We start from the raw sequence: 24871 nt of genomic DNA on the forward strand, positions 1-24871 counted from the left end.
TCGGGGTCTATTTTGTCTTCATTTTTCCTTTTGTAGTGTGAGCCTGGCTGTATTTTAGGAAAGTCACTTTTTAAGTCTGACCCTCCTCTCATTTTCACCTTTAATGGCTGAAGCCCAATACCTAATCATTAACAGCACAGTTGTGTTCAGGTAGCCTTCCTGAGGCGATGAGTAGAATGATGCTGATTCTGCCTGGTCCATGGCAGCGCTTGGATGTCAGCAGCACACACTAGGTGTTCCATACTAGTGATGTCCCGGCCTGTGCCCTACAGGGTCGCTGAGGTGTTCTCAATGCAAGCAGACCTACTACTGCTCCACGGCATGTCAGAGGAGAGACTGGTCTGCCCACAGCATCGTGTGCAAGCCTGTCCAGCAAAAGTAAGTGACCATGGCTCTGTCCATTCCTTTAGGGAATAGAGAAGCTTCCTTCTGATAGATTTTAATCAGTTCAGCTGGCCAGAAGTACACTTGTATATATGAGTCATTACTTTCCACTTATTCACTAAGCCACATCCAAGGGTACCAGTCTGAAGCACATTTAGTTTTTAGGAATATAATTTCACTAGGTAAGACAGATTTTTGAACCCTTAGTTTTGTAGAATTTTTACAATGTCTTACTATCTTGAATTTTAATGTTTATAACTCCCACAGTGTCTCTAGTTATAATTTAAAAATACATAAATCTTAGGGTTTTTTTTTGTTACCTTAGCATTTACCAGTTCATGAGACAGTTCCGAATAATAAGGATCATCAGAAAGGAAAGGGAGGGGAATTCCCACCCCTGCTCACCCTCGGGCAGGCAATACCCAGAGTTTTATTCCTACTGCTGTGGTTCTCTCCATGCTCCACAGGGTCTTGCTGGGTCTGAATTGTGTCCAGGAGATATTTGAACCTAATTGGGGTTTATAGACCCTACTCTTAACTTCCACTGTAACATGAGCATTAAAATGAGTTATTTTATTTCAGTTTGCACAAACTTGAAGATAACAAATCACCTTTTGACACAAAGAACATTGAAGTGAAAAATGAGGTATGATAGTCTTTTTAAATAGCTCTCAGTCATTGTCTTAAGAAGGCTTAAGTGGAATAAAATATCGTTATTTCTACAGCTCGCCCAGTAAGTTCTTGTTATGTGTGTAAGCACTGGTGATAGGCTGAAGGTCTCATTGGGGATCTTTGAAAATTACTTGTAGTATTTTTTTCCTAAAATGTATTGAGATGTCCCTGTCTCCATGCAAAATAATTTTGTCTTACCTTGAAGCACCTCTTTTGTGCCATCCCTGCTGTAGATCCTATGTTACACTCTATGGGGTCTAACTCCTATGCGGAAGCATTTTTGTTTCTAAAAATAGTTGTCTATTTAGATGATTCTAGGGCTGATTCCTTTGACATTTGAAAAACTTCCCATGTGTTTAACCCATATAAAATAATTTTAGCTTTCTTTAATTACTCCTAGCTTCTACTTTAATGAATTCCTCAAATACTCATTCTTAGGAAAGCATTACCAATGCACATGCAAAATTTAAAATGTAAGTGGACTTCTCCCCATTACTTAAAATCAGCATTGTCTCCTAAAGCATTCTTGGGTGATCCCGAGTAATATGCACAGCGCCTGTGGAGAGTGGCTTTTAGAAGGTTGCGGAGGCCTACCCTATTCCTGTGATCTCCCATTTAAGCATCAGGCTTTCCTGGCCCTAAATCCAGCAATCCAGTTGGTAGCTTCAGTGCCAAAGAAATACATGCTTGTAAGTAACTCCTTTATGTGTTTCTTCAAACCAGAGTGACTGTCCACTTGGGGTTGCTAAAGAAATATCCCTTGGTACTGAGAAAATAATGTTTTCTGATTTGAAAAGTCTACAACTCAAGAAAACCATGGAAGTAAAGGTACTTGGTTTTTAATTGCCATAAACAAGGAATTATGCTTATTTTCTTGTTTTGTGATTTTAATTAAGTTTACAAGATAGCTACAGAATATGACTGATTAAATTAGTGAAGACTTACAAAAGATTTCTGCAACACTTGTGTATCTTAGTTATAAAGCATTGAGGAATTCACATTTGTTTTTGTTCCAGATTAATTATTGTGTCTTTTCTGGCTTTGAAAGGGTACAGTTACAGAATTCAAGAACCCTGGTAACTTCTATATCCAGTTATATTCTTTGGAAGTTTTAGAATACATGAACCAGCTTTCTGCAAGCTTGAAAGAAATGTATGCAAATATGGTGCATGAAGAAGATTACATGCCTGTTAAAGGAGAAGTTTGTGTTGCTAAGTACACTGTTGATCAGGTAACCCTGATTAAATGAATTATTTAATAAAATGTTTTAACTTCCTTTGGTCATTTCAACTAGTCAACACCAGAGTTTTTAATAATGCACAAGATGGCTTATGGGAAGACAAGTCACTCTTCCTCACTTTACTTTATCCCTCCTCTTAACTGTCTCCATCTCTGTTTATTGGTTTCTAAGTATCTGGTTGTACACTGTTTGCTGGACTTTGAGTTTGTATTTACTTATTTCTGCAACCTAGGTGTTAATGTGCAAGAGAATTTTCATATCAAGATATCTGAACTAGAAAGTATTAGGGATTTGTTAGCAGGATTTAAAAAAAATTGAAGAATCTTTTAAATTCAGTTCTAAACAAAATAGGATCCTGGTTTGTAGATCAATTGAGGGCTTCTTAAACTAAGATTGTGAAATGCCTTTGGCAAGCAGAATACTACTGTATTTCTTTTTTTTTTTATTATTGTGAAAAAACTGTACAGAGGGGTTACAATTACATGGGCAAAATAATGAGTACATTTTTTATCAAGCATTGTAGCCTCCTCCTTTGTTTCCCCTTACTACCGTATTTCTTTCCCTTCTAGACCTGGAACAGAGCAATAATCCAAGATGTAGATGCATTACAGAAGAAAGCACAAGTGTTATATATTGATTATGGAAATGATGAAATAATTCCAATAGACAGAATTCATCCATTGTGCAGAAACATGGACTTGTTTCCACCCTGTGTAAGTCCTTTAGTTTCTTGATTCCTTTTGTGTTAGCAAGAGCTGCTTTTAATATTTAAAATTTTTATTGTAAAGGTGATGTACAAAGGTATTACAGTTTCGTAAGTCATATTTTGAGCACATTTCTTTTTGAACAATGTCACCTCTTCTCTCATTTTCTCCCGTTTTTGCTTTTAATATTTTAATGGACACATTTCCTTCTATTCTGCCATGCTATTACACTTGTTAGTATTACACTTGTCACTACTTTTAGTCAAGTAGTGCTTGAGAAGAGAAACACAGGCACACCTTATCGCGCTGCTCTTTAAAGACATTATTTCTGTATTTATTACATTATTGGAAAGTGATCAGGATTCATGTATAAGTGAAGTGTATTTTTTATCTTCCCATGATTTTCTTGAACTTCAAGTACCAGAAAATAGTATTGTCAATAGATAAGTGCCAAGAGAGATGAATCTAATCAGACTTCTTTGTTAATCTGGTTAGGCCTTGAAGACTTTCCCTATCCTTTTAACATGAATATGTTGTATTAAAAATACTTCAAATAGCTAATTAGAAAAATTGATTTTGAAGGGCTGGGAAGGTGGCTCAGTAGTAGAGTGCTTGCCTTGCATGCATGAGGCCCTGGGTTCGATTCCCCAGCACCACACAAGCAAAAAAGAAAAAAAGCCCAGAGTTCAGGCCTCATGACCGGACCCCCCTCCCCAAAAAAAAAAAGAAAAATTCATTTTGAAATACCAATTATTACAAGTAACTTGCACAAAAATCTTTCAGGCCATAAAGTGCTTTGTGGCTGGCATTGTACCAGCAGAGGAGGATTGGAGCAATGATTGTATCAAAACTGTTAAATCACTGTTAATGGACCAGTATTGTTCTGTAAAGATTATTGATGTCTTAAACGAGGATGTGCTTACCTATGCAGTAGATGTTATGCTGCAAAGTTCAGGTAAGACTTGGGTCTTTTGTTTCTTTTTTTTTTAATTTAAGTTATTGGTTATTTAGTTCCATCAGTTACTCAGAGGAAACAGAAAAAACAAAACATAAAGGTGAGGCCACTGCTCTCTGGAGTCATTCAGAGATTGTTGTTGGAAAGGGGGCATGTGTTCCTGGGACGTAATGGTTTAAGAGTCCAGATCTGTACTTCACATGGGTTGCCTATATTATTTCCTTTCAATCTAGCCATTAAAATATCTACCTGTGATGTCTGCACCTTTATTGAGAGACTGTCCTTGAGATTTTCCATGAATCCATCCTTATCATAAATGTCTTTTCTTTAAGCAATTCTTAGAGAACCATCTTCTGTTAGTATGTAGTGTTTAAATTTTGAAAATGAAGTTGTCCTGGAACCCTGTCCTTTTATGGTAGCTTCATTTTGGTGTAAAAGGTTATTCTTACAATGTGCTTATGAATTCTCTTTTTCAAGGTATTATCTCTCTACTTTTAAAAGACATAAAAGTACCATAAAGGCAATCATGGGTGACTTAGTAGAAAATGCAGTTAATCTCTTGAAATTTAGTGTAAAAATCTTTTGTTTCTTTGCTATGTATATTTCACATTATGACTCCAGCTTCTGGATATTCTTTCAGGGAACTTTGATGTTCTTATTAATGGTTACTAACCCTTGTTTCAGCCTTATTGTCAGTGTGAGAAAAAGTCCTGTGTCTTAACCGGATTTCTTCTCAGAGTTGATGTTTATTTTTAAGTGTGCATGGGGGATGAGAACTAAATCTTTGATATTACTCAGAATTTTGAAGAGAAATCTTTGCAGTAAATTCCCTGTCAAGTGTCTGAGAATTTTGCAACAATTTATTAAGCTGGACCTTACTAAATTATATATGTGTAGACATGCACATATATGTATTTATCTTGATCTCTGTGTGTTGTTGGTTATAATCTCTTATGACATGTGATAACCTTTATTTCTTGATAGTCTTGTATCTTATTAGACATTAGACATGTATTTTCTCCTTTACTTTATAGGAAAACTCCTAGACCATGTGCTTGTAGAAATGGGATACGGTTTGAAACCCAAAGAACAGGATTCTAAGAAGCAGAGTGCAGATCAGGGTGAGCAGTGTACTGACTTCAGTTACTGAAGACTATCTTTCCTGTTAAACCCAAAAAGGCATGACTGTGACATTGTCAAAACTAACTAGTAATAATCATAGCTATTTTGGGGCTGGGAAGTTGGCTCAGTGGTAGAGTGCTTGCCTTGCATCATGAGGCCCTGGGTTCGATTCCTCAGCACCACATAAACAGATAAATCCAGAAGAGGCGCTGTGGCTCAAGTGGTAGGGCACTAGCCTTGAGCTGAAGAGCTGAGGGACAGGGCCCAGGTCCAGAGTTCAGGCCCCATACTGACAAAAAATAAGAATCATCATAGCTATTTTATAAACTTTATAAGAAAGATGGTATTTTTCATTTAGTCATATAACTAATCTCATTCTGTGCTGCCTATTTTCCTTTTGTTTTTCCAGATTCTTACCAAAAATTATTAGTGATTATAAACTACTAAATGTTGTGATTTCAGATTGAGGGATTTAGGGATTTAGTTCACATATCCTTTTTAAATTCGATTTTCTTCCTTGCTTAGGAATAATAAAGCTCTAAGCTCCTGTTCTATTAGGACAGAAATATTTTTTTCAACTTCTTGTGTGTGTGTTTATTTGATCAGAGAACCAAGAAATTTTTCCATCAGCATTTATTTTTTTCATTTCCTAGTTGTATGTGTCACTTTTACAGTCTGTTTTCTCCTTTACCAATTATTTCAGTTGCAGACATAATTCTTTGTCTTTGGCCAGAAATTAATCTATGATTGGACCAGCCTATCATATCAACAGACATGCCTCATTCTGAATACTCTCCTTATTTCTTACCTCTTGTCCTTTGTTCTAGTTGGTTAGCAAGTCTTTATTGACTTCCTTCACAAATATGTTATAATAGCTATTTCTTTCCTTCTTTCCCTCCCTTATTGTTTCTTCTTGCTTTCCTCTCTCCCTCCATCCCACTCTTCCTCTGCTATTATTTGAGACATGCTTCATGGACAGTTGAAACAATCTTCTGATGTTGCCTTTTATCTTCTGTCTATACTACTCTGGTTTTTGCTTACCTGTATGATATCCTTGAAGCGAAAATCTTTGTATAACAGTTCTGTTGAAAAAATTTCAGTAGCTTTTAGCCAGTTAGAATTCGACAGAATGATGGTTGAAAACACAAGTGTTGGTGAAGAAAAAATAATGTAGTGATAAATCAGGAGCCATAACATAAGAGTGTGCAACTGTGGGAGGTAAAGTGAGGAAAAGAATAGGAAAGCCTTGATCTCACACAGACTCAGACCTGTGCTTTTCTCCATTATATATGGATATGTAATGTATATTATATTGCTATAATGGATATATATTATGTGTACTTTTATTTGTATGCATATATGTATGTGTGTGTTTATATACGCACATCTACATATCTGTATACATATATACATATCTGCATACATATATATATATATATATTTATATATCGACTAAAAGAGGTCTTTGAGATCACTCACTAGACCTTTTCATGTGAAGAAGCAGACGCTTACAGGCACAGAGGGCCACCTTAAGACAGGAAAATACAGAACCAGAATCTAGAGCCTTTTGAATGATCTCACTACCAAACTGTCCTTTTCTGTGATACAACAGACTGCTGATTCATTTTTCTTGCTGTTGAGTTTTTCTCTTATCTCCTCCCTTATTTACATTTTGATTTATATTTTACTTTTTCTGAGCATATTAAAAAAGGTTTTGAATTTTACTTTATGTCATTGGAGATCATTGAATTTAACTTGGCTAGTGTTTGGGGCCAGTTACCCATTTCAGTAGAATTTCTGACAGAATGTTGAGAATCCCTTGGACTGAGAGAGGTCAATTCTAGATAGCAGATTTCCTCTACCTTTGTGGTCTGTCATGGTTTCCCTTTGGTCTTTAGAGAACGTACCTCAGCTCATGGTGAGAATCTTTTCCTTTAAAAATTCTTTAATGCTTGAGATAATTTTTCCCCATATTTCTGAGAATATTATCAACTGTGGTTGATATTATCTGAATGAAACCTTACTCTTAATTCCTTAAGGCCATAGTTTCTGATATGTTCATGTCATGATTTCTCTTAAGTATTGGCCAGAAAAATGCATTTCTTAAGAATATGGAGTTTTTATAAACTGTAAGTTTTTTCCTTTCAAGAGAGTTTTCTCATGTTCTAAATTATTTTTTCATGGTGTTTGAAGCTCCTCTTTCCTCAGACTCTTAAATCTGACTTTTTTCTTCTTGACTTGGTACTTAACATTGCTTGATCCTATTTATTGCATTTTAAATTAAACATTATGTAATCATGATCGTTTCCTAATGGGATTTCTCATCTTACTGTAGAATGAGTTCTGCTCCATGTATACCTACCTATTGCAGGATCATAGGATAGTAGAAAGGAGACTATAATAAATTATTACTTGCAGGAAGAAACATTGTGGACTCTGAGACCTTGCCCACACACACTCATACCAACTCTTTCTAAATTATGAAATTATGCATAGTTTTGAAATAAATATCTCTTGTGTGTGTATATGTGCACACGCATGCATGCGCATGTGTGAACATGCTAGTACTGGGGCTTGAACTTAGAGGCTTGTACTCTTGCTCAGCTTTTTCTTAGTACCAGCTGGTACTCTCCTACTTGAGCCATATGTCTGCTTCTGGGTTTCTGCTGTTAATTGGAGATAAGAGTCTTGGGGACTTTTGTGCATGGGCTGGTTTTAAACTGGGATCTTCAAAGCCAGGCGCCGGTAGCTGACACCTGTAATCCTAGCTACTCAGGGGGCTGAGATCTGAGGATCTTGGTTCAAAGCCAGCCTGGGCAGGAAACTCCATGAGAACTCTTATCTCCAATAAACCACTAGAAAACCAGAAGTGATGCTGTGGCTCAAGCAGTAGATCACTCGCCTTGAGCTGAGGAGCGCAGGGACAGCACCCAAGCCCAGAGTTCAAGCCCCACAACTGACAAAACTAAATAAATAAAAATAAAAAATAAACTGATATCTTCGGATCTCAGCCTTCTGAGTAGCGAGGCTTGTAAGTGGGTTTTGTTTTGTTTTACTTTTTGCTGAAACTAAAATGACTTATTTTTCTCTTTTCTGGTAAGGTGATACTGAAGACATTGGAAAAATGGCACCCGAAAACAAAATTGTGATAGAGAGAAATGCCCTGATCCCCAAGGCACTCACCCTGAGTGTGGGAAACGAGTTCTGTGGGGTAGTGGCCCACATTCAGACACCAGAGGACTTCTTTTGTCAACAACTGCAAAGCGGTCGTGAGTTAATTGTCTTACTTTGTCCTGTCATGATCACATACTTCAGTGTGGTGTACTGCACAGGCCACACTGAAGGTAAGGTATAAATACGAATTCCTTTCACTTAACATGTGATCTGTATCTACAGATATGCTTGCTGAACTCCAGGCTTCCCTTAGCGAGTACTGTAGTCAGGTGTCTCCACGTTCTGGTTTTTATCCAACCATTGGTGACATATGTTGTGCCCAGTTCTCAGGTAAGCAAACAGTTTCACTGATTGTTCATTTACAATAAAAATAAAAACAAAACAAACAATGGAAACAAAACCTCTGTTTTTCCCTGAATGGCTACATTTGATACCAGTTATCTTTTTACGTATATTCCATTAAACTGGATCAAAGGAGCATTTTGTGAAATGTGTAAAATCAGTCTGTGATTATCAAGGGGGTTGGAAGTAGAAAGGAGGTTTTTATTGTATTGTTTGCATCCCTTTTGTGCTTGTAGAATTGGTGCCAATAATTATGTTTACAAAAGTATGGGATATGTAACCTCCAAGGCTTATACCTACATGGGTTTTGTTTGGAAGCCAGACTATTATAGTAAGGCCTTTGTAGCTGCACTTGTTTTACCCTGTGGTGGCCCAGCTCTGTTACTCTCTACCAAAGGAAGTCATGTGGCTTCACATAAGGAGAGAAATGAGCAATGGGTACCAGCCCCCAGTATATCAATGGGAAGTCTGGTGAACTCCTTATACTGTGGGTATTCTAGAAAGCTCTGCTTGTCGTGACCTTGAAGATTTACATGATCAGGACATGTTCTCTGTCCTAATGAGCTTGCTGTCTACTGGAGAAACAAGGCATGCAAATTCCTAATGGCAGCATATGACATAATTAGTAAGCGAATATTTGCCCTTTGGGAATTAAGACTTCAGATAAGCAAAACTAGCAGTGTGGAGTAAACCTATATCATTGAGTCGAGCTTGGTCTTCTAGATTAAAAGCCAACCCCACAATTGACCATCTCTCATTTGGAAAGATTTTGTTTTACTCTTCATTGGATCATTGTTTGATATTGTCTCCTTATTTCAGAGGATGACCAGTGGTATCGTGCCTCCATCTTGGCCTATGCATCTGAAGAGTCTGTCCTGGTTGGATATGTCGATTATGGAAACTTTGAAATCCTTAGTTTGACAAGACTTTGTCCTATCACTCCCAAGTTGTTGGAACTGCCAATGCAAGCTCTAAAGTGTGTTCTGGCTGGTATGGAATCTTTGTGAACCCCTGTTATTAGAACAGTAGAAACTAACATGAAAAATCGAACTATTAAAATGTACATGAGGCAGATAAAACTTGTTGTCTAAATGAAGAGGACATTATTGATCATATACATAGGAATTACTGTGCAGGTAACTTTCCCTGCTAGGACTAGAACTTTCCTCCAGTGTCTTTTATGCAGAGCTAGTCTGTTTTAACTAGTTTACAGTATCAGAAAGATATTTCCAGAGTTTTTATTTTATTTGTTTTGTGTTGTTGTTTTCAGTTATGAGGCTTGAACTCAGGGCCTGGGCACTGTCCTGAGTTTTTTGTTTTTTTGTTTTTTGTTTTTTTTTGGTCGTAGGGCTTTGAACTCTGGGCTTGGGCGCTGTCCCTCAGCTCTTCAGCTCAAGGTGAGTGTGCTCTACCACTGGAGCCACAGCACCACTTCTGGTTTTCTGGTGGTTTATTGGAGATAAGAGTCTCATGGACTTTCTGCCCAGGCTGGCTTTGAACTGCGATCCTTAGATCCTGAGTTGTTAGGATTACAGGCATGAGCCACGGACTTGTCCTGAGTTCTTTTGCCCAAGGCTACCACTTTGCTACTTTGAGACACAGTGCCACTTCCAGTTTTCTGGTTGTTAATAGGAGGCTCACAGACTTTCCTGCCTGAGCTGGCTTCCAACCAAAATCCTCCTTAAAAAACAAAAAACAAAACACACACCAAAAACCCCAGATCCTCAAATGTCAGTACCCTAAATAGCCAAGATATAGGTCTGAGCCATCAGCTCCCTATTCCAGGTATTTGCTGATAGCATCTTCTTTTAACTACATTTTGCATTGTATCCAAGAACATTTCTTCAGGATATATTACAAAGTGTATTTCAAGGCTGAGAACATGGTTCATATGGTAGAGTTCCTGCTTCACAATGTCAGGGCCCTGAGTTTAAACCCCCTTGTACCACCAAAATATTGTTCTCTTTCAGAGTACTTCTTTTGGTTATACTTCCCCAGGTGGAATGGGATGTCCACGAAGGTGTTTCTTGTCACATTGGTGCTACACACTGAGCCTTGGCCTCTACAAAAGCTTGAACAAGTTTATATACTCACCAGAGAAGTGTGAGGGAGGGAATTTCTTCACGTTTGTGCACCAGACAGAGATTTCTGTGTTTCTTGGTTTTGACTTGTTTTGATAAGCTAAAAACTAAATCATTTCAATTTGCTTTCATAACCAGAGACTGAATGTGTTGTTATAGATCACTTGGCTCTTATATTTTAGGAACTGACATAGGCATGATCGTACGTTTTTTGATTTTCACATATGGCCTCCTCGTATTGTTCATTTGTGTTACAAGACTTGCGTAAGTGAATTGCAAGAGACAAGTATCTCTTCCTGGATTGTGTTATACTTTCATTAATAATGTTCTTGATAGCTTTAATGCACTGTGAACTTCACTGTTTGAGGTATACAATTGAATAATTTTTAGTAAATATTTACTGAGTTATACAGCTATCACCCAGTCCATTTTAGAGCATTCTCATCCCCCACTGAGAACTCAACAGCCTTCCAGGAAACGGATCTGTTTATAGATTTTCTTTTTGGACATTTTGTGTCAAACAGAAGCACAGAAGCTTAATCATAGGCTTTTTCTCTATTAATTCTAGCTTGGTTTTCATGTTGAGAAAATGCTTCTACTCAGGCAGGACTTTTTGGTTACAGTATTTTTCCATAGATTTAGTTTTCTGGAGTGAAGTTAAATGTTAAAATACTTATCTCAGGAATTATTTTTAACATTCTTTTAAAAATTATTTGTCAGGGGTAAAGCCATTGTTAGGAGTTTGGACTCCAGAAGCTATTGGACTCATGAAAAAGATTGTTCAGAACAAAATGGTTATGGTAAAAGTGGTGGACAGGCTGGAAAATAGCTCCCTGGTGGAGCTTATAGATAAATCTGTGACACCAAATGTGAGCGTGGCCAAAGTTCTCACAGATGCGGGGTTTGCCGTGGAAGATAAGGAGATGGTGGCAGAGAAAACTAGTGACGCAATGAAGGCCAGTGGTAAGTAAACTGTCAACCACGTAACCCCTGTGCAGTCCAGATGGTCCTATAATAAATGTATGGGTTCTCCTGCTTCCAGGAAGAATACATACCTGAGTGCATGTCACCTTGAAAATCAAGCCATCATCTACATGCATTTGAGTATGTTTGGAAAGAGCATTTTTAAAATTGGAAAGTATTATGGGTCACACTGACAGCTAAACTTTGATCAGAATGTGAACTTGAAATTGAGTGAAGTATTAATGGTTCACTGGGACTGATTTCTAAGGTCAGGTTTCTTGTCAAATCCCCTAGAATACCAGTGGGAATTTATTTTCTTGGGGCATGAACTCGACCTACGCACTGCCCCTGAGCTCCTTTTTGCTCAAGGCTAGCACGCTATTACCTGAGCCACAGTGCCCCTTGCAGCTTTTTCTGTGATTAGAGATAAAGAATCCCATGAGCTTTTCTTCCAGGACTGGCTTTTGAACCATGGTCTTCAGATCTCAGCTTCCTGAGTAGCTAAGGATTACAGGCATGAGCCATCAAGTCCTAGCTTTCTGGCTTCCCGCTTCCCTTCCCTTTTTATTGGCATATAAAAATTTTATTACCTGTAGCATATAAGTATTATTGTGCAAAAGGGTTTCATCATGATCTTTTCATACATACACGAGTAATTTGATCAAATTCACCAAAAGCAGATTCCTCAGCAACCACCTTGTTACAACAGCCTCCCCATATTCTGTCCATTTGGTTTGCAAAATGGTCGGTTATTTCTACAGCTCCCTTAAGCGTAGAAGAAAAAGTAGATGTATTGGAGTGGACGTGGGTCGAGCTTGCCATCGATGAAACGGTAGATGTTGTGATCTGCATGCTGTATAATCCTGGAGAGTTCTATTGTCACATTCTTAAAGAGGATGGTAAGTTGTCTTTTCTCATTTATTTCTTTTTTTCTTACCCATACATTAACATAAAGCTTAAGATGTTTATTACTTAATAACTTAAGATGAGTTTTATTGCTAAGTGTTAAAATTTTTCTTTTAAAAAGTGTTAACATAGATATTAGTATTTCCAAGAAAGATTTGGTTGTACTGTCTTTCATTCTGTCTGAACCCATTATTTCTGTATTGGCAACCTTCATTTAAAAATGTATTCAACTTTAGAGAATGTCTCCTGGTTCATTTTTTATACATTAAGTTATTGACTTTATTGATATTTATTAAATTATTTTTACAGCATCCATATAGATAAGTGCTCTAGAAGGCCTACAGCATTATGAATTACCAAAAAGATCAGTACATTCAGATAACTAGTCTTTATGTTGGGATATAAAACATCATCCGTATCCCAGAAATGTCCCCCATGTCTTCTAGAACCCTCCCCCCTCCATGCTCCTTCTAAAGCAAGCACTGCCTCACATGGGCAGTGATAACATGGACTTGTTTTCCCAGTTCCCAGATTTGGGATGTCATAGAAAGGGAATCATACAATAGATCTTTCCTTGGCCTTGTTGATACATCTTTTATGTTGCCAGACTGTTGCTATATGCATCTATAACTTGTTGATGCTGTGTTCCATTGTAGGAGGGCACTTTTTCTAGCATTGAACACATGGCTCATTGCTAGTTTGCAGGTATACAATGATGGTTGCTATGAATAGCCCTATATAAGTGTGGTATTTACACATTTCCATTAAGTCTAAGTCTAGGAATTAAATTACTAGATCATAAAGGAGTACATATTTTCTGATTCAATCAGTGAATGCCAATGTGTAAAGTGACCGTTGTCACTTCTGAGATTTCTCATAGCTCTATAGCCTCACAAACTCTTGGGTTTTCTTAGGACTTGAGCCATTCTAGTGAAGCTGGTAAGTATCACTGACTTTAACTTGTCTAGATAAAGGTTTTTTTTGTCTAGTGAGGACATTAAAACCTAGGTAACCAAGTCCTTGTCTGACCTCCAAGTTGGCAGGTGGGCCACTATATCATGTAAGATAAAGCTCAGAATTGTAAGCTTCCTTTTAATTTATTTTTAAAGTGATTTTTACAAGAATATTGTACAAGGTTCAAAAGCTAAAGTCAAGCACAGAGTGGAAAATAAATTTTCCACTTCTTGATTTTCCAAATACCATTCCTCAGTGGAACTCTGTACATGTGCTTTTATTTTTTTTTGTCGGTGGTGGGCCTGAACTCTGGGCCTGGGCACTGTCCCTTAGCTCTTCAGCTCAAGGCTAGTGCTCTACCACTTGAGCCATAGCGCCACTTCCAGCTTCTTCTGCTTACATGGTGCTGAGGAATCAAACCCAGGGCCTCATGCATGCAAAGCAAGCACTCTACCACTGAGCCACCTTTCCAGCCCTATACATATGCTTTTTATAATATGTGTTCATGTTTATGTAACTGTATGACCTTATTTATTTCTTTATAAACTTAGTTTTGATATACACTCACAGAGTATTTTCTTCATTTTTCATTTCTTCTCCCTTTGCTGGGGCTTTGAACTCAGTGCCTCTCTTATTTTCATTTTCTGCTGCTCCACCACTTGAGTCATGCCTCCAGACCTCCTTTTTGCTGATTAATCAGAGATGGAATCTTATGTATTTGTCTGCCTGTGTTTGCTTCAAATTTCAATCCTCCAGATCTCAGCCTACCAAGAATCTAAAATTTCAGACATAAAAGCACCAAGACGCAACTCTATTTTTCTATTCAATACATTTTCTTTTATTTTGGAGCACGTTTAGGTTCACAGAGAAGTTACAGAGGTGATGTGGAGAATTCTTGTATACCCCTCACCTCATTTCCTCTGTAGTTAAAATGATACAAAAAAAATCATCAGTGATAAATTGCTAGTCACCCAACTCCAGACCTATTTGGATTTTGTTCAATCTCTCTCTCTCCCCCTCTCTTTCTTTCTCTCTCCCTCTCTCTCCCTCTCTCTCCCTCATCTCTCTTCTCCCCCATCCCCAGGATACCACATTGCTGTTGAGTCTCTATTCTTTTCTGTGGTGCAGATAGAGGATTAGTGTTTCCAAGCTTCCATTGCTAAAACAGCCATTGTGCTCTGTCTTTTCACTCTGATAGTGTGTCCTTGGGACAGCACAGCTGCAGTTACCGTGTCAAAGGATCTGTGTGCCTGTGCTTCCATGAGGCATTGTCCTTCCACAGGTGGGCCAAGCACACCCCAAGTGCAAGTGCATTGTTTGTGCCACAGTATTTCGAACAACCTGTCCTTGTGCTTTTTGTTCTGCCAGTATGGAGGTTAAGTTTCTCTGTCTGTGACTGAGCCCTTGGTACATTTCAAGAGGCAGTCCCTGGTCTTTCTCATAAACAGTGCTTCAGATCCCTTTGCCTTACTTGCTAAAGCTCAGTGTGGGCTTTGTCTTTCTGCTGTCTCTGCAAGGCCTTGGCCTCCTACTTCTCTACTTGATCAAGCTGCTTCCCACAAAGTGACTTTTGGCTGTCCAACTCTGTAATTCTGTACCATGTCTCAGAGCCCTTTCTTCCTTTCTATCAAATGAATTATATTTCAGATTTCTCTAGGAAACTTTCATCAGAGCTCTCTGAATTTCCTTAGCATCCATCAACTGTGCTGTCCATCTAGTGTTTATATTTGCTCGCTCAGGACAGCTCTGTGTAAGCTTCTTGTCTACCTGGAATCCTCACTCATAGTCTACAGTGGGTGGGCACACGGATGGCAATGCTATGGTTGGGTCTCTCCACCCAGGAAGTCATTGGTTTGGCTTTATTGCAAGTGTTGACCACATCAACTTAAGAGCTGATTGATTTTTTGGCATGGAAATGCATTTGGTGTGCTTAGTGGCTTGAGAACATACCTTCTGCTGTTGTGATCAGTACATCCTAAGTTAAAAGACAGTTGGGCTTTGGTATTTATCACTAATACTGCTGTCTCTGTGTTGAATTTTCAGCTTTAAGCACCCTCAGAGACTTGAACAAATCATTAGCAGATTATTGCCAGCAGAAGTTGCCTAATGGTTTTATGGCAGAAATAGGACAACCTTGCTGTGCCTTTTTTGCAGGTAAGATGCAGCTGGTGTCATCTGTTCTTCTAAATACTTACATACAATTCCTAGCCACGACCTAAGTGAATGCTTCAGTAATAGGTGCTTTCCAGGTACTTTTTTTTTGTAACAAGCAGCACCAAATGGCACATTTTTGCCTTCACTTTATGTAATTTTAATGTAATGTATGTTTTAATGCTTTTCCTTCCCAAATTTTTGATAATACTAAGTTTAAAAACAGAAGAATTGTTCAAAGCAAGATCATTGTTGCTTCTGATCACCCTGTACTGTACATGTTCCCATTGAAAACTGAAAATGTTGGTGAAATACCTTTACAAGAGTTTCATGACAAGAATTGTTCTATTGTTTATTTTTAGACTTTTTAAACCAAGAAACAAGTGAAACAATGTTATTAGTTTTAAGTGTATTGCAAAATCTTGAAATACTGACTTAAGTGTTCAAGTTTACATCTTAATTTTACTTTCACATCTTGCTTATTGGATAGGTAATGAGTGAAATCTTCCTATCAGATATAAAACTATATGGTATATAAAGATTTTGGAGATAGTCTCAAAGTAGATGTTGGAAAATCTCAGTATAGGAGTTTTTGTAGGAAAATGTAAAGGCATAATCTGAGGATGAGAACAAATTTATTAGCTCCCTTTGATCAAGGTGTTTTTTTTTTTCAAGTTAGAAATTTCATATGTGAATGAAGAGGAATGTCCCATATCATAAGTTTTGTGTTAAATCTAGGTGATGGCAACTGGTATCGTGCTTTAATCAAGGAAATCTTACCAAATGGTAATGTGAAAGTGCACTTTGTGGATTATGGGAACATTGAAGAAGTTACCACAGATGAACTCCGAATGATACCCTCCAAGTTCTTAAAACTTCCCTTTCAAGGGATACAGTGCTGGTTAGTAGGTACGGTACAGGATATGAAAGTTTCTCAACACTTTTCACATACTTGTCCATGTTCTAAGCATCAATATCTGCAGTTCTAAAGTTTCATGTGAGCTACAATATTATACATCCTATAATAAAATTTAGAAATTGTCTTTACAAATAAGAGATTTGGGCCAAAATACCCAGTGTCAGGAAATATCCCATGCCTATATCAGTGCCAGGAAACTGGTTTTCTCAGTGATTGGAGTGAAAATGGACACAGCCCTAGTGAAGGCATCCTGTTGGGCGTTTTAAGAGCCTCACCTGTGCAGAGGCTCCCGACTCAGCAAAGTTACTTCCAGTAAGTTGTCCCAAAGCCGTCCAGCCAATGACACAGGGTTCAGTTGTGAGGAAATTAATTACACTGCTTTTCTTTTTTGGGGGGGGGGTTCTGGTTGTGGGGCCTGAACTCTGGGACTGGGCACTGTCCCTCAGCTCTCAGCTCAAGGCTAGCGCTGTACCACTTGAGCCACAGAGCCACTTCTGGCTTTTTTCTTTTTGCTTATGTGGTACTGAGGAATCGAACCCAGGGCCTCATGCATGCAAGGCAAGCGCTCTATCACTGAGCCACCTTCCCAGCCCTACACTGCTTTTCTTAATGACAGAACATCTTACTATAACCAGTATCAGTGTTGGTTATAAGACGGTCCATACTTAAGGTTTGTACCTATTTTGAAGGGTTGCTGTGAGAGTTAAATTAATATTTTCAGGATCTGGCTCTAAAGTTCTACCTGTATATTTCATTCATTAAAACAATCTGTGCTGTTGATAGGAAGAATTGTTTATGAAATATGTATATAAATGGGTTGCAGAAGACATGTGAGTGAGTACCATGCTGCATAGAACTGCTGCTCACTGCCTGCGAGGTACTTGGGCAAACTATTTAAATGTCCCTTGCTTCCATTTACTCATCTGGAAAAGGCTTCTTCATAGCTGCTAAGAATAAAAGAGATTAAAACATAAAGCACTTAGTAGTACTTGGTATCCTATCTCATTGTGGCTAGTTGCTATATATAAACATTTATCATTATTATTGTGTGGTTATACAAAAAGATTACAATTCTGATGAGTACAGTGCATCAATGTCACCCCTTCTAGTATTCTCTCTCATTTTCCCCTTCCATCCCTACCCCTAAATTATGTAGTTCAGTGTTTACATAACATGCAGTCAATATGACTGCACTTGCTCATAAGCATTTTTTGGTAAGAGAATATGTGCACATATATGCACATGTGTTTTCCCATCCCCACAAAAAAGTTGTAGCCGGGTGCTGGTGGCTCACACCTGTAATCCTAGCTACTTAGGAGGCTGAGATCTGATGATCACTGCTCAAAGCCAGCCTGGGCAGGAAAGTCCATGAGACTCTTATCTCCAATAAACCACCAAAAAACCAGAAGTGTCATTGTAGCTCAAGTGGTAGGTAGAGTGCTAGCCTTGAGCTGAAGAGCTGAGGTACAGCACCCAGTCCCATGACCAAAAAAAAAATTTTAGTATGTGCTTAAAGTGCCAGCAACTCAGGAGGCTGCAGTTAGGAAGACCACTTAAGCCCAGGAATTTGAGACTAGCCTGAGCAACAGAGATCTGGTCTCAACTTTTTGTTGCTTGTGGAAGATTGGGTGCCAAATTGTTAATAGTGGTCATGTCAAAAAGAATAGGCCTGGCACTGGTGGCTTATGCCTATTATAATCCTAGCTATTCAGGAGGCTGAGACCTGAGGATCACAGTTCAAAGCCAGCCTAGACAGGAAAGTCCATGAGACACTAATTTCCAGTAAACACCAGGAAACCGGCAGTGGCACTGTGGTTCAAGTGGTGGAGCACTAGCCTTGAGCTGAAGAGCTCAGTGACAGCACCCAGGCCCAGAGATCAAGCCCCACGACCAGCCAAAAAAAAAAGATGTCAGGGCTGGGAATGTGGTTAGTGGTAGAGTGCTTGCCTAGCATGTATGAAATCCTGGGTTCAATTCCTCAGTACCACATAAACAGAAAAAGCTGGAAGTGGCACTGTGGCTCAAATGGTAGAGCGCTAGCCTTGAGCAAAAGAAGCTCGGGGCAGTGCCCAGGCCCTGAGTTTAAGCCCCAGGACTGGCCAAAAAAGGGGAAAAAAAGCATAGATGTTCTTTTTTTTTTTCTTTTTTCATTGTTTTTTTCTTTCTATTTATTATGTGAGAAGTATGTTTCGTCTTACTGTTCTTAATTACTATGTTTTATGTCAAATGCTTCTTAAAATGTGGCTCCCAAACTATTTTTATCAAACAAGGAAACTAATTAAAAAGTTGTAGATCTCAATCCCTCCTAATTATAAATTCCTGGGTGGATCCTAGAAATCTCTCTCTCTCTCTCTCTCTCTCTCTCTCTCTCTCTCTCTCTCTCTCTCTCTCTCCCTCCCTCCCTCCCTCCCTCCCTCCCTCCCTCCCCCTCTCTCTCCCTCTCTCCCTCCCTCCCCCTCTCTCTCCCTCTCTCCCTCCCGCCCTCTCCCTCCCTCCCTCTCCCCTCCCTCCCCCTCCGTCCCTTTCTCTTCCCCTCTCCCCCTTCCCCTTTCCCCCTCTCCCTTTCCCCTCTCCCCCTCTCCCCTTCCCCTCTCCCCCTCCCCCTCTTCCCCTCTCCCTCTCCCCCTCTTCCCCTTTTCCTCCCCTTCTCCCCTTTTCCCCCTCCCTCCCTCCTCTTCTCCTCCTCCCTTTCCCTTTCCCCCCTCTTTCTCTCCCTCTCTCTCCCCCTCTCCCCTTCCACCCTCTTCCCTTCCACCCTCTCCCCCTCCTCCTCCCCCCCCCACTTTTTTTATGGAACTAGGACTTAAACTCAGAGTCTAAGCTCTCACCTTTTTCTGCTCATGGCTTATATACTCTACCACTTGAGCTGTACCTCCACTCCCCTCACAGGATTTTTCTGGTTACTTGGAGGTAAGAGTCTCTTGAACATCCAAAATTGGATGTTCAGATTTCAGTCTCCTGATTAGCTAGAATTATAGACATGAGCCACTGGTGCCCAGCCAGAAATTGGCATTTTAACAAGCCCACTGGGTGATTCAGTGCATGTTCACACTTGAAAGTTACAGTTAGAGAAGAATTGAAAGCCTGTGGTGTGTAGTATTCGTCTTCAGTCCCAGCTACTGAGAAGATTGAGATAGGAGACTCACTTGAACTGAGGAGTTGAAGACCAGTCTGGGAATGATGAGACCTCACGCTCCCTCCCCCCAAAAAAAGAAGTCAAACTTATCCAATAAAAATAATTTCAAATAGAATTTTTAAGTTACTGTTGGAAAATTCTCCACAAAAGTGAGTATCAGTTGATGTCTAATCATCAGAAACTTCTCATTGCTCATTGTGTATGTTACAGAACATCATTGTATATTCTAGAAAAGATAATACCCCTGGTTTTGCCTATTGGAAATATGACAACTAATGATACGTTAGTGGAATGTATACGTTAGTGAAATGTATTATGTTAACAGGTACACAAATGATGCATTTGTATAATTGTAAAAAAAAAACATTGCTGAGCCAAGTAACACAGACTTGCAAGGACCCAGTCCTGCGTACAACTGAAGCAAAAATTCACTTTCTGATGGGGCTCTTTAACACTATTCTTATTTTCCAGATATACAGCCTAAGAACAAACACTGGACGAAGGAAGCCATAGCGAGGTTTCACATGTGTGTGAGGGGCACAAAGCTCCAAGCCAGAGTGGTGGAAATGACTGAGAAGGGGGTGGGTGTTGAGCTCACAGATCTTTCCACTTCCTACCCCAAAATAATTAGTGATATTCTGACTAGTGAACACCTGGTTTTAAAATGTGGCTCACCACACACCTACTTGCGGAATAGGAGACTGGTTAATAAATATAATCACCAAACTGACACCAAGGAGCTTCAGGATAATACCCGTAAGTCATCTGAAATGTAGATTTGTCTTTGGTTTTCACGGGCTATGAACATTTTGTTTTCTATCCTAAATGATACCATATTCTTGGAGAGATTGATTTTTGTGGGCATAGATTGATACGATCATTAAAGTTAATTTTTTTATTCTTTTTACTGGGCAAACATACTTATTTTTAATGTATTTATCAAGTAAAAAGTGTTACTTATCAAAAAAAAAGTGCCATACAGATAGATGTCCCTTCTTAAAAGGCGAGTAGATTAGAATTAGATAAAATTGATTAGAAATGAAAAGACACAACCGGAATATGCCACAGCAGTGTAATAGTTCAAGGAATCTCATGATAGGTTCACCTCTTGTAATACCCACCTAATCTCTCAAAAGGGGCACCTCAGAAAATTGACCATTGAATTCCGGAATATTGATAATTAGGAACTAATGAACAAATAAATTCCTTGAAGAGAAATTTTAGCTGGGTGCTGGTGACTCATACCTGTAATCCTACCTACTCAGGAGGCTGAGATCTGAGGTTTGTGGTTCAGAGCCAGCCTGGACAGGAAAGTCCAAGAGATTATCTCCAATTAACGACTGGAAAACTGGAAGCAGTGCTGTGGATCAGAGTGGTAGAGTACTAGTCTTGAGTGCAAATGCTCAGGGACAGGGCTCAGGCCCTGAGTCCCCAGCCCCAAGCCTGGGGGGAAAAACAAGAAAAACTTCTTTATATTTAATGAGTCCTGTCTTTCACGTCTGCAGCGGTCTCTTCAGCAGATCAGTGGAAGACGATAGAACTGCCGGTTCACAAGACTGTGCGGGCAAACATATTAGAGATTGTAAATCCGGATTTGTTCTACGCTGTGTCATCTGAGATGCCAGGTAAGGAATCGGTACATGCTGAAACTCCTACTTTCATACCTCAAATTGTTTTTATTCATCTGTTTATTTGTACTTTCATATCTCATATTCATTTTGTTCATCTGTTTATTTGTATTATCTTTGAGTTTCTTCAGCTGCTTTTTTGTAGCCTCTTTGAATCTATCTGGTTTTTTATACATATTCTTTTTTTAAAATGCTTCTATTTTATTGATCATTCTTATAACCATGTTCTTGAGTTCTTTTGGGCTCGAAACTACCCTTAGTGTCTGTTATGGTGGGATTTGTGGATTTTTGGAAGTTATGCTAATTGTAATTTTTTCACATTCCTTGTGTTCCTGCATTGAGATTTTACATAGCCAAGGCCAAGTTATTAATTGGAAGGTTTAATAATCTATAGTCTTGTAGTCAGTGTCCACGGTGCTCAGGCAGGACAGTGTAGTGGGAGGGTTACAGAGTAGTTTCTTTCTGGGAACAGGGGACAGACCAGTAGCCACACTTTTGCTACAATGCTCAGGGCACCAAGCCTCGTTCCCAGCACCACTCAGACACAAGAGAACTACTTGGAATGGCCAGTACTTCCCCACACATGGGCTGTTGTTTTCATGTGGGTTGAAGATGGGGCTGGTCAAGGCTGGTTGTCCCTTCTGTGCTGCTTCCACTAGAAATTTCTCTTTGTGTTTGTTTACTGGAGGCTACTGCTGGTGGCCCAGAGCTTTTTAGTCTATGGGCAAAGCAAGCTCTCGCTTTCTGACTTGCTGTGCCGGTCACACCCACCCACATGGCCATTTTTGGCCCTTCTGCAAAAGGCAATTAGGAGTTTAAATATATTAAGTATGTTTTAATATACAAAATGTTGTTGTTCATTAGACTTGACATCTTTTAGGTTCTACTGTTGATAGTAGTGTTGGAATTTTTACTAAAAAAAAGATTGTTTCTACTTTAGAAAATCAAGAAAAACTGAGTCTATTAGCATCTGAATTGTTAGAGTACTGCAATTCTCAGAAGAGTCGGCCATCTTATAGACCAAGAATTGGAGATGCATGCTGTGCCAAATACACAAGTAAGGTTCTTTTAAGTAAAATATTAAAGGGAATGCATCTAGTCTACCCTCTTTTATGTAAGATTCTGTAAATTTTGGTGTTTTATGTGCATATTTCATCTGGTTATAAAAACATAAAATGCTAAAGTTACAACTTCTCTTCCGATATTGAGATCCTTCTGCTTTTCTGTTCTATATAGACTTTAGGCAAGGTCTACAGATCCATGTATGTATGTGTATAACGTGTACAAATCTGTCACTTCTAAGTAATGCTGGTCTGTTCACAGTGGGTCAGTATAATGAAATGATTCACAATGTCTCCATGGTTACTCAGTTATTTATTCATTATTACTTTATTTTTTACTTGAGTAGTTGTAAAAAGGGGTTTCAATTCAACATGTCAACTTATGTTCCTCCGATTTGTAGAATGCTGTATGTGAATGTACTAGAAGAATGAACTTCAGGGGTTCAAACACATTGATTAGGGTCTTATTCTAACCATTTAGTAGTTTGGGTGCATGTTTCCTTGGATAATATACATAACACTTGTACTGGATGATCTGTGTCTGTGTCTCTGTGTGTGCTTCCCTGGGGTTGAGATGATATGGGACTAGAGCCAGGTCACAGAAGGATGCTTCAGGATCAATGGCTGGTTTGAGATGGCAGGCCTGTGACGAGTGTGGGTGGTTCTGAATCCAGCCGGTGGCTGACAGGCTGGTTTCAGGCTGACAGCTGAGAACAGAGGGAGATAGGGATGCCTCCAGTCAGTATCAAGAATGAGATCAGCGAGTCTGCCTTCAGGGCTCAGTCTTGTCTTTCCAAAGAAGCCCCTTGGTTTTAGGATCCTGGGCTTTCCCACATGCCTGGATCCAAAGCTTAGTGAAAAGATAGGATGTGTACTTTGTTCTTGTTTCAAGGATAGAATGCCATTTCTCCAAGGATATTACCATTTTTAAAAAATGTATTGACATTTTCTTTCTTTGATTATTTCCCCCGTATCTTCTTTTTGTTTTGGCCTCCTTGTCTTAACATTCTCAGCTTTCTTCAGTGCTTTGTTGTTCACATAGGTAAGATGAGACCCTAAAAAATTACCTGGAAGTCTCGTTAGGTGTGGACAGGGCTTTTCCATTGGTGGCCTTCAGTGAAGGGTGATTTGGCTCTGCCATTTTGTATCGTGCCAGTGTCCCTATCTTGAAACACTCTGCCCTGTGACAGCCATGTTCCCACCCGAGTGCACAGCTTTCCAGACAGTTCTCCGTAAATTCATTCTCCTCCACTTGGCTCCCTGTCTGCTTGGTGCTCTCTGTGGAGGAGGAACCTGCCGTCCTCTGCAGCTGGGTGAGAACAGTTGCCCAGGGAAAGGGAAGCCGTGTTATTAAGCCATATTAAAATATGTGAAAATAAAACTGACCATTCTCTGTAGCAAGTGTAAAAATAGGTATGCTGTGTAAAGGTGTTGGTGAACCAAAGTCTATTTACATGTCTTGGGAAGGAGCTCGTTCCTTTGCCCAGTCCTCCACCTTGAAGGCAGACAAGCACCAGTTGCTGAGCCTTGAGGCTGGAGGTCTGAGGTGTGAAGTGGGATGCTGCCTCGTTTCTCCTCTGCAGGCTTTGGTTGAGCTACCATGGCTTGTGTAATCATTTCCACTCACACATCTATTTTTCCAGCCTTTAACACTGCATGACCTCTTTTCTTGTTCCCTGGCCCATCTACTTAAAAGCAATCCAATCAAACAAACAAACTACTGACACTTACTTTTTTTTTAGTAGGACTTAGAATAAATTTGGCTCCTAATCTATCTTGAATTTTTGTTGTTGTGGTGGTGGTGGTCATGGGGCTTGAACTCTGGGCCCAAACACTGTTCCTCAGCTCTTCAGCTCAAGGCTAGTCTTTACCACTTGAGCCACTGCACCACTTCTGGTTTTCTGAGTGGTTTATTGGCTATAAGAGACTCACGGACTTTTCTGCCCTGGCTGGCTATAAACCATGATCCTCAGATCTCAGCCTCCTGAGTAGCTAGGATTACCAGGATTACAGGCATGAGCCACCAGTGCCCAGCTCGATCCTGAATTTTTAAGTAACATAAAACGTAACTTAGAATAACTCATCTTAAGGAAGGAAGGGGAGTCACTGACTTAAATTCCATTATGTTTTCAGGTGATGATTTCTGGTACCGGGCAATTGTCTTGGCAACATCAGACTCTGATGTGAAAGTGCTCTATGCAGACTATGGGAACATTGAAACCCTGCCTCTTTCCAGGGTGCAACCAATTCTCTCCAGCCACCTGGAGCTACCTTTCCAGATTATTAAATGTTCACTTGAAGGTAGGCAATTAAGTCCCTTTCCAGTCTGAGTGTCTTCAGGTTTGTTTTTTGGTTTTTTTGGGTTTTTTGGTCTTTTATGTTTCATTGCTCTAAATAGGAATCAAATAGGATATTTCAAGTAAAGATAGATCACTCAGATTTCTAAGTGTCAAATAGGATTATCAAAAGAAACCTATCC

The 24871-nt window shown here is 39.3% G+C and overlaps 1 protein-coding gene across 4 annotated transcripts in view; it reads left to right on the forward strand.

Annotated features, from left to right (window-relative positions):
* Positions 1-24871, forward strand: part of Tdrd1 (tudor domain containing 1) — a 44561-nt gene that overhangs the window by 13821 nt on the left and 5869 nt on the right. For all 4 annotated transcript variants that reach the window (XM_069988061.1, XM_069988062.1, XM_069988063.1 and 1 more), the window contains exons 5-22: positions 273-378; positions 967-1030; positions 1780-1884; positions 2105-2287; positions 2866-3009; positions 3784-3955; positions 4990-5076; positions 8179-8346; positions 8474-8581; positions 9413-9583; positions 11395-11637; positions 12399-12536; positions 15541-15651; positions 16387-16557; positions 20175-20459; positions 21209-21328; positions 22272-22388; positions 24526-24693. In XM_069988061.1, coding sequence (XP_069844162.1) covers positions 273-378; positions 967-1030; positions 1780-1884; positions 2105-2287; positions 2866-3009; positions 3784-3955; positions 4990-5076; positions 8179-8346; positions 8474-8581; positions 9413-9583; positions 11395-11637; positions 12399-12536; positions 15541-15651; positions 16387-16557; positions 20175-20459; positions 21209-21328; positions 22272-22388; positions 24526-24693 — 2661 coding nt within the window. The remainder of the gene's footprint in view (positions 1-272; positions 379-966; positions 1031-1779; positions 1885-2104; positions 2288-2865; positions 3010-3783; positions 3956-4989; positions 5077-8178; positions 8347-8473; positions 8582-9412; positions 9584-11394; positions 11638-12398; positions 12537-15540; positions 15652-16386; positions 16558-20174; positions 20460-21208; positions 21329-22271; positions 22389-24525; positions 24694-24871) is intronic.

The sequence above is a fragment of the Dipodomys merriami genome, unplaced genomic scaffold (assembly GCF_024711535.1).
Source record: "Dipodomys merriami isolate MVZ:Mamm:240054 unplaced genomic scaffold, mDipMer1.0.p SCAF_35, whole genome shotgun sequence".
NCBI classification, from domain to species: domain Eukaryota; kingdom Metazoa; phylum Chordata; class Mammalia; order Rodentia; family Heteromyidae; genus Dipodomys; species Dipodomys merriami.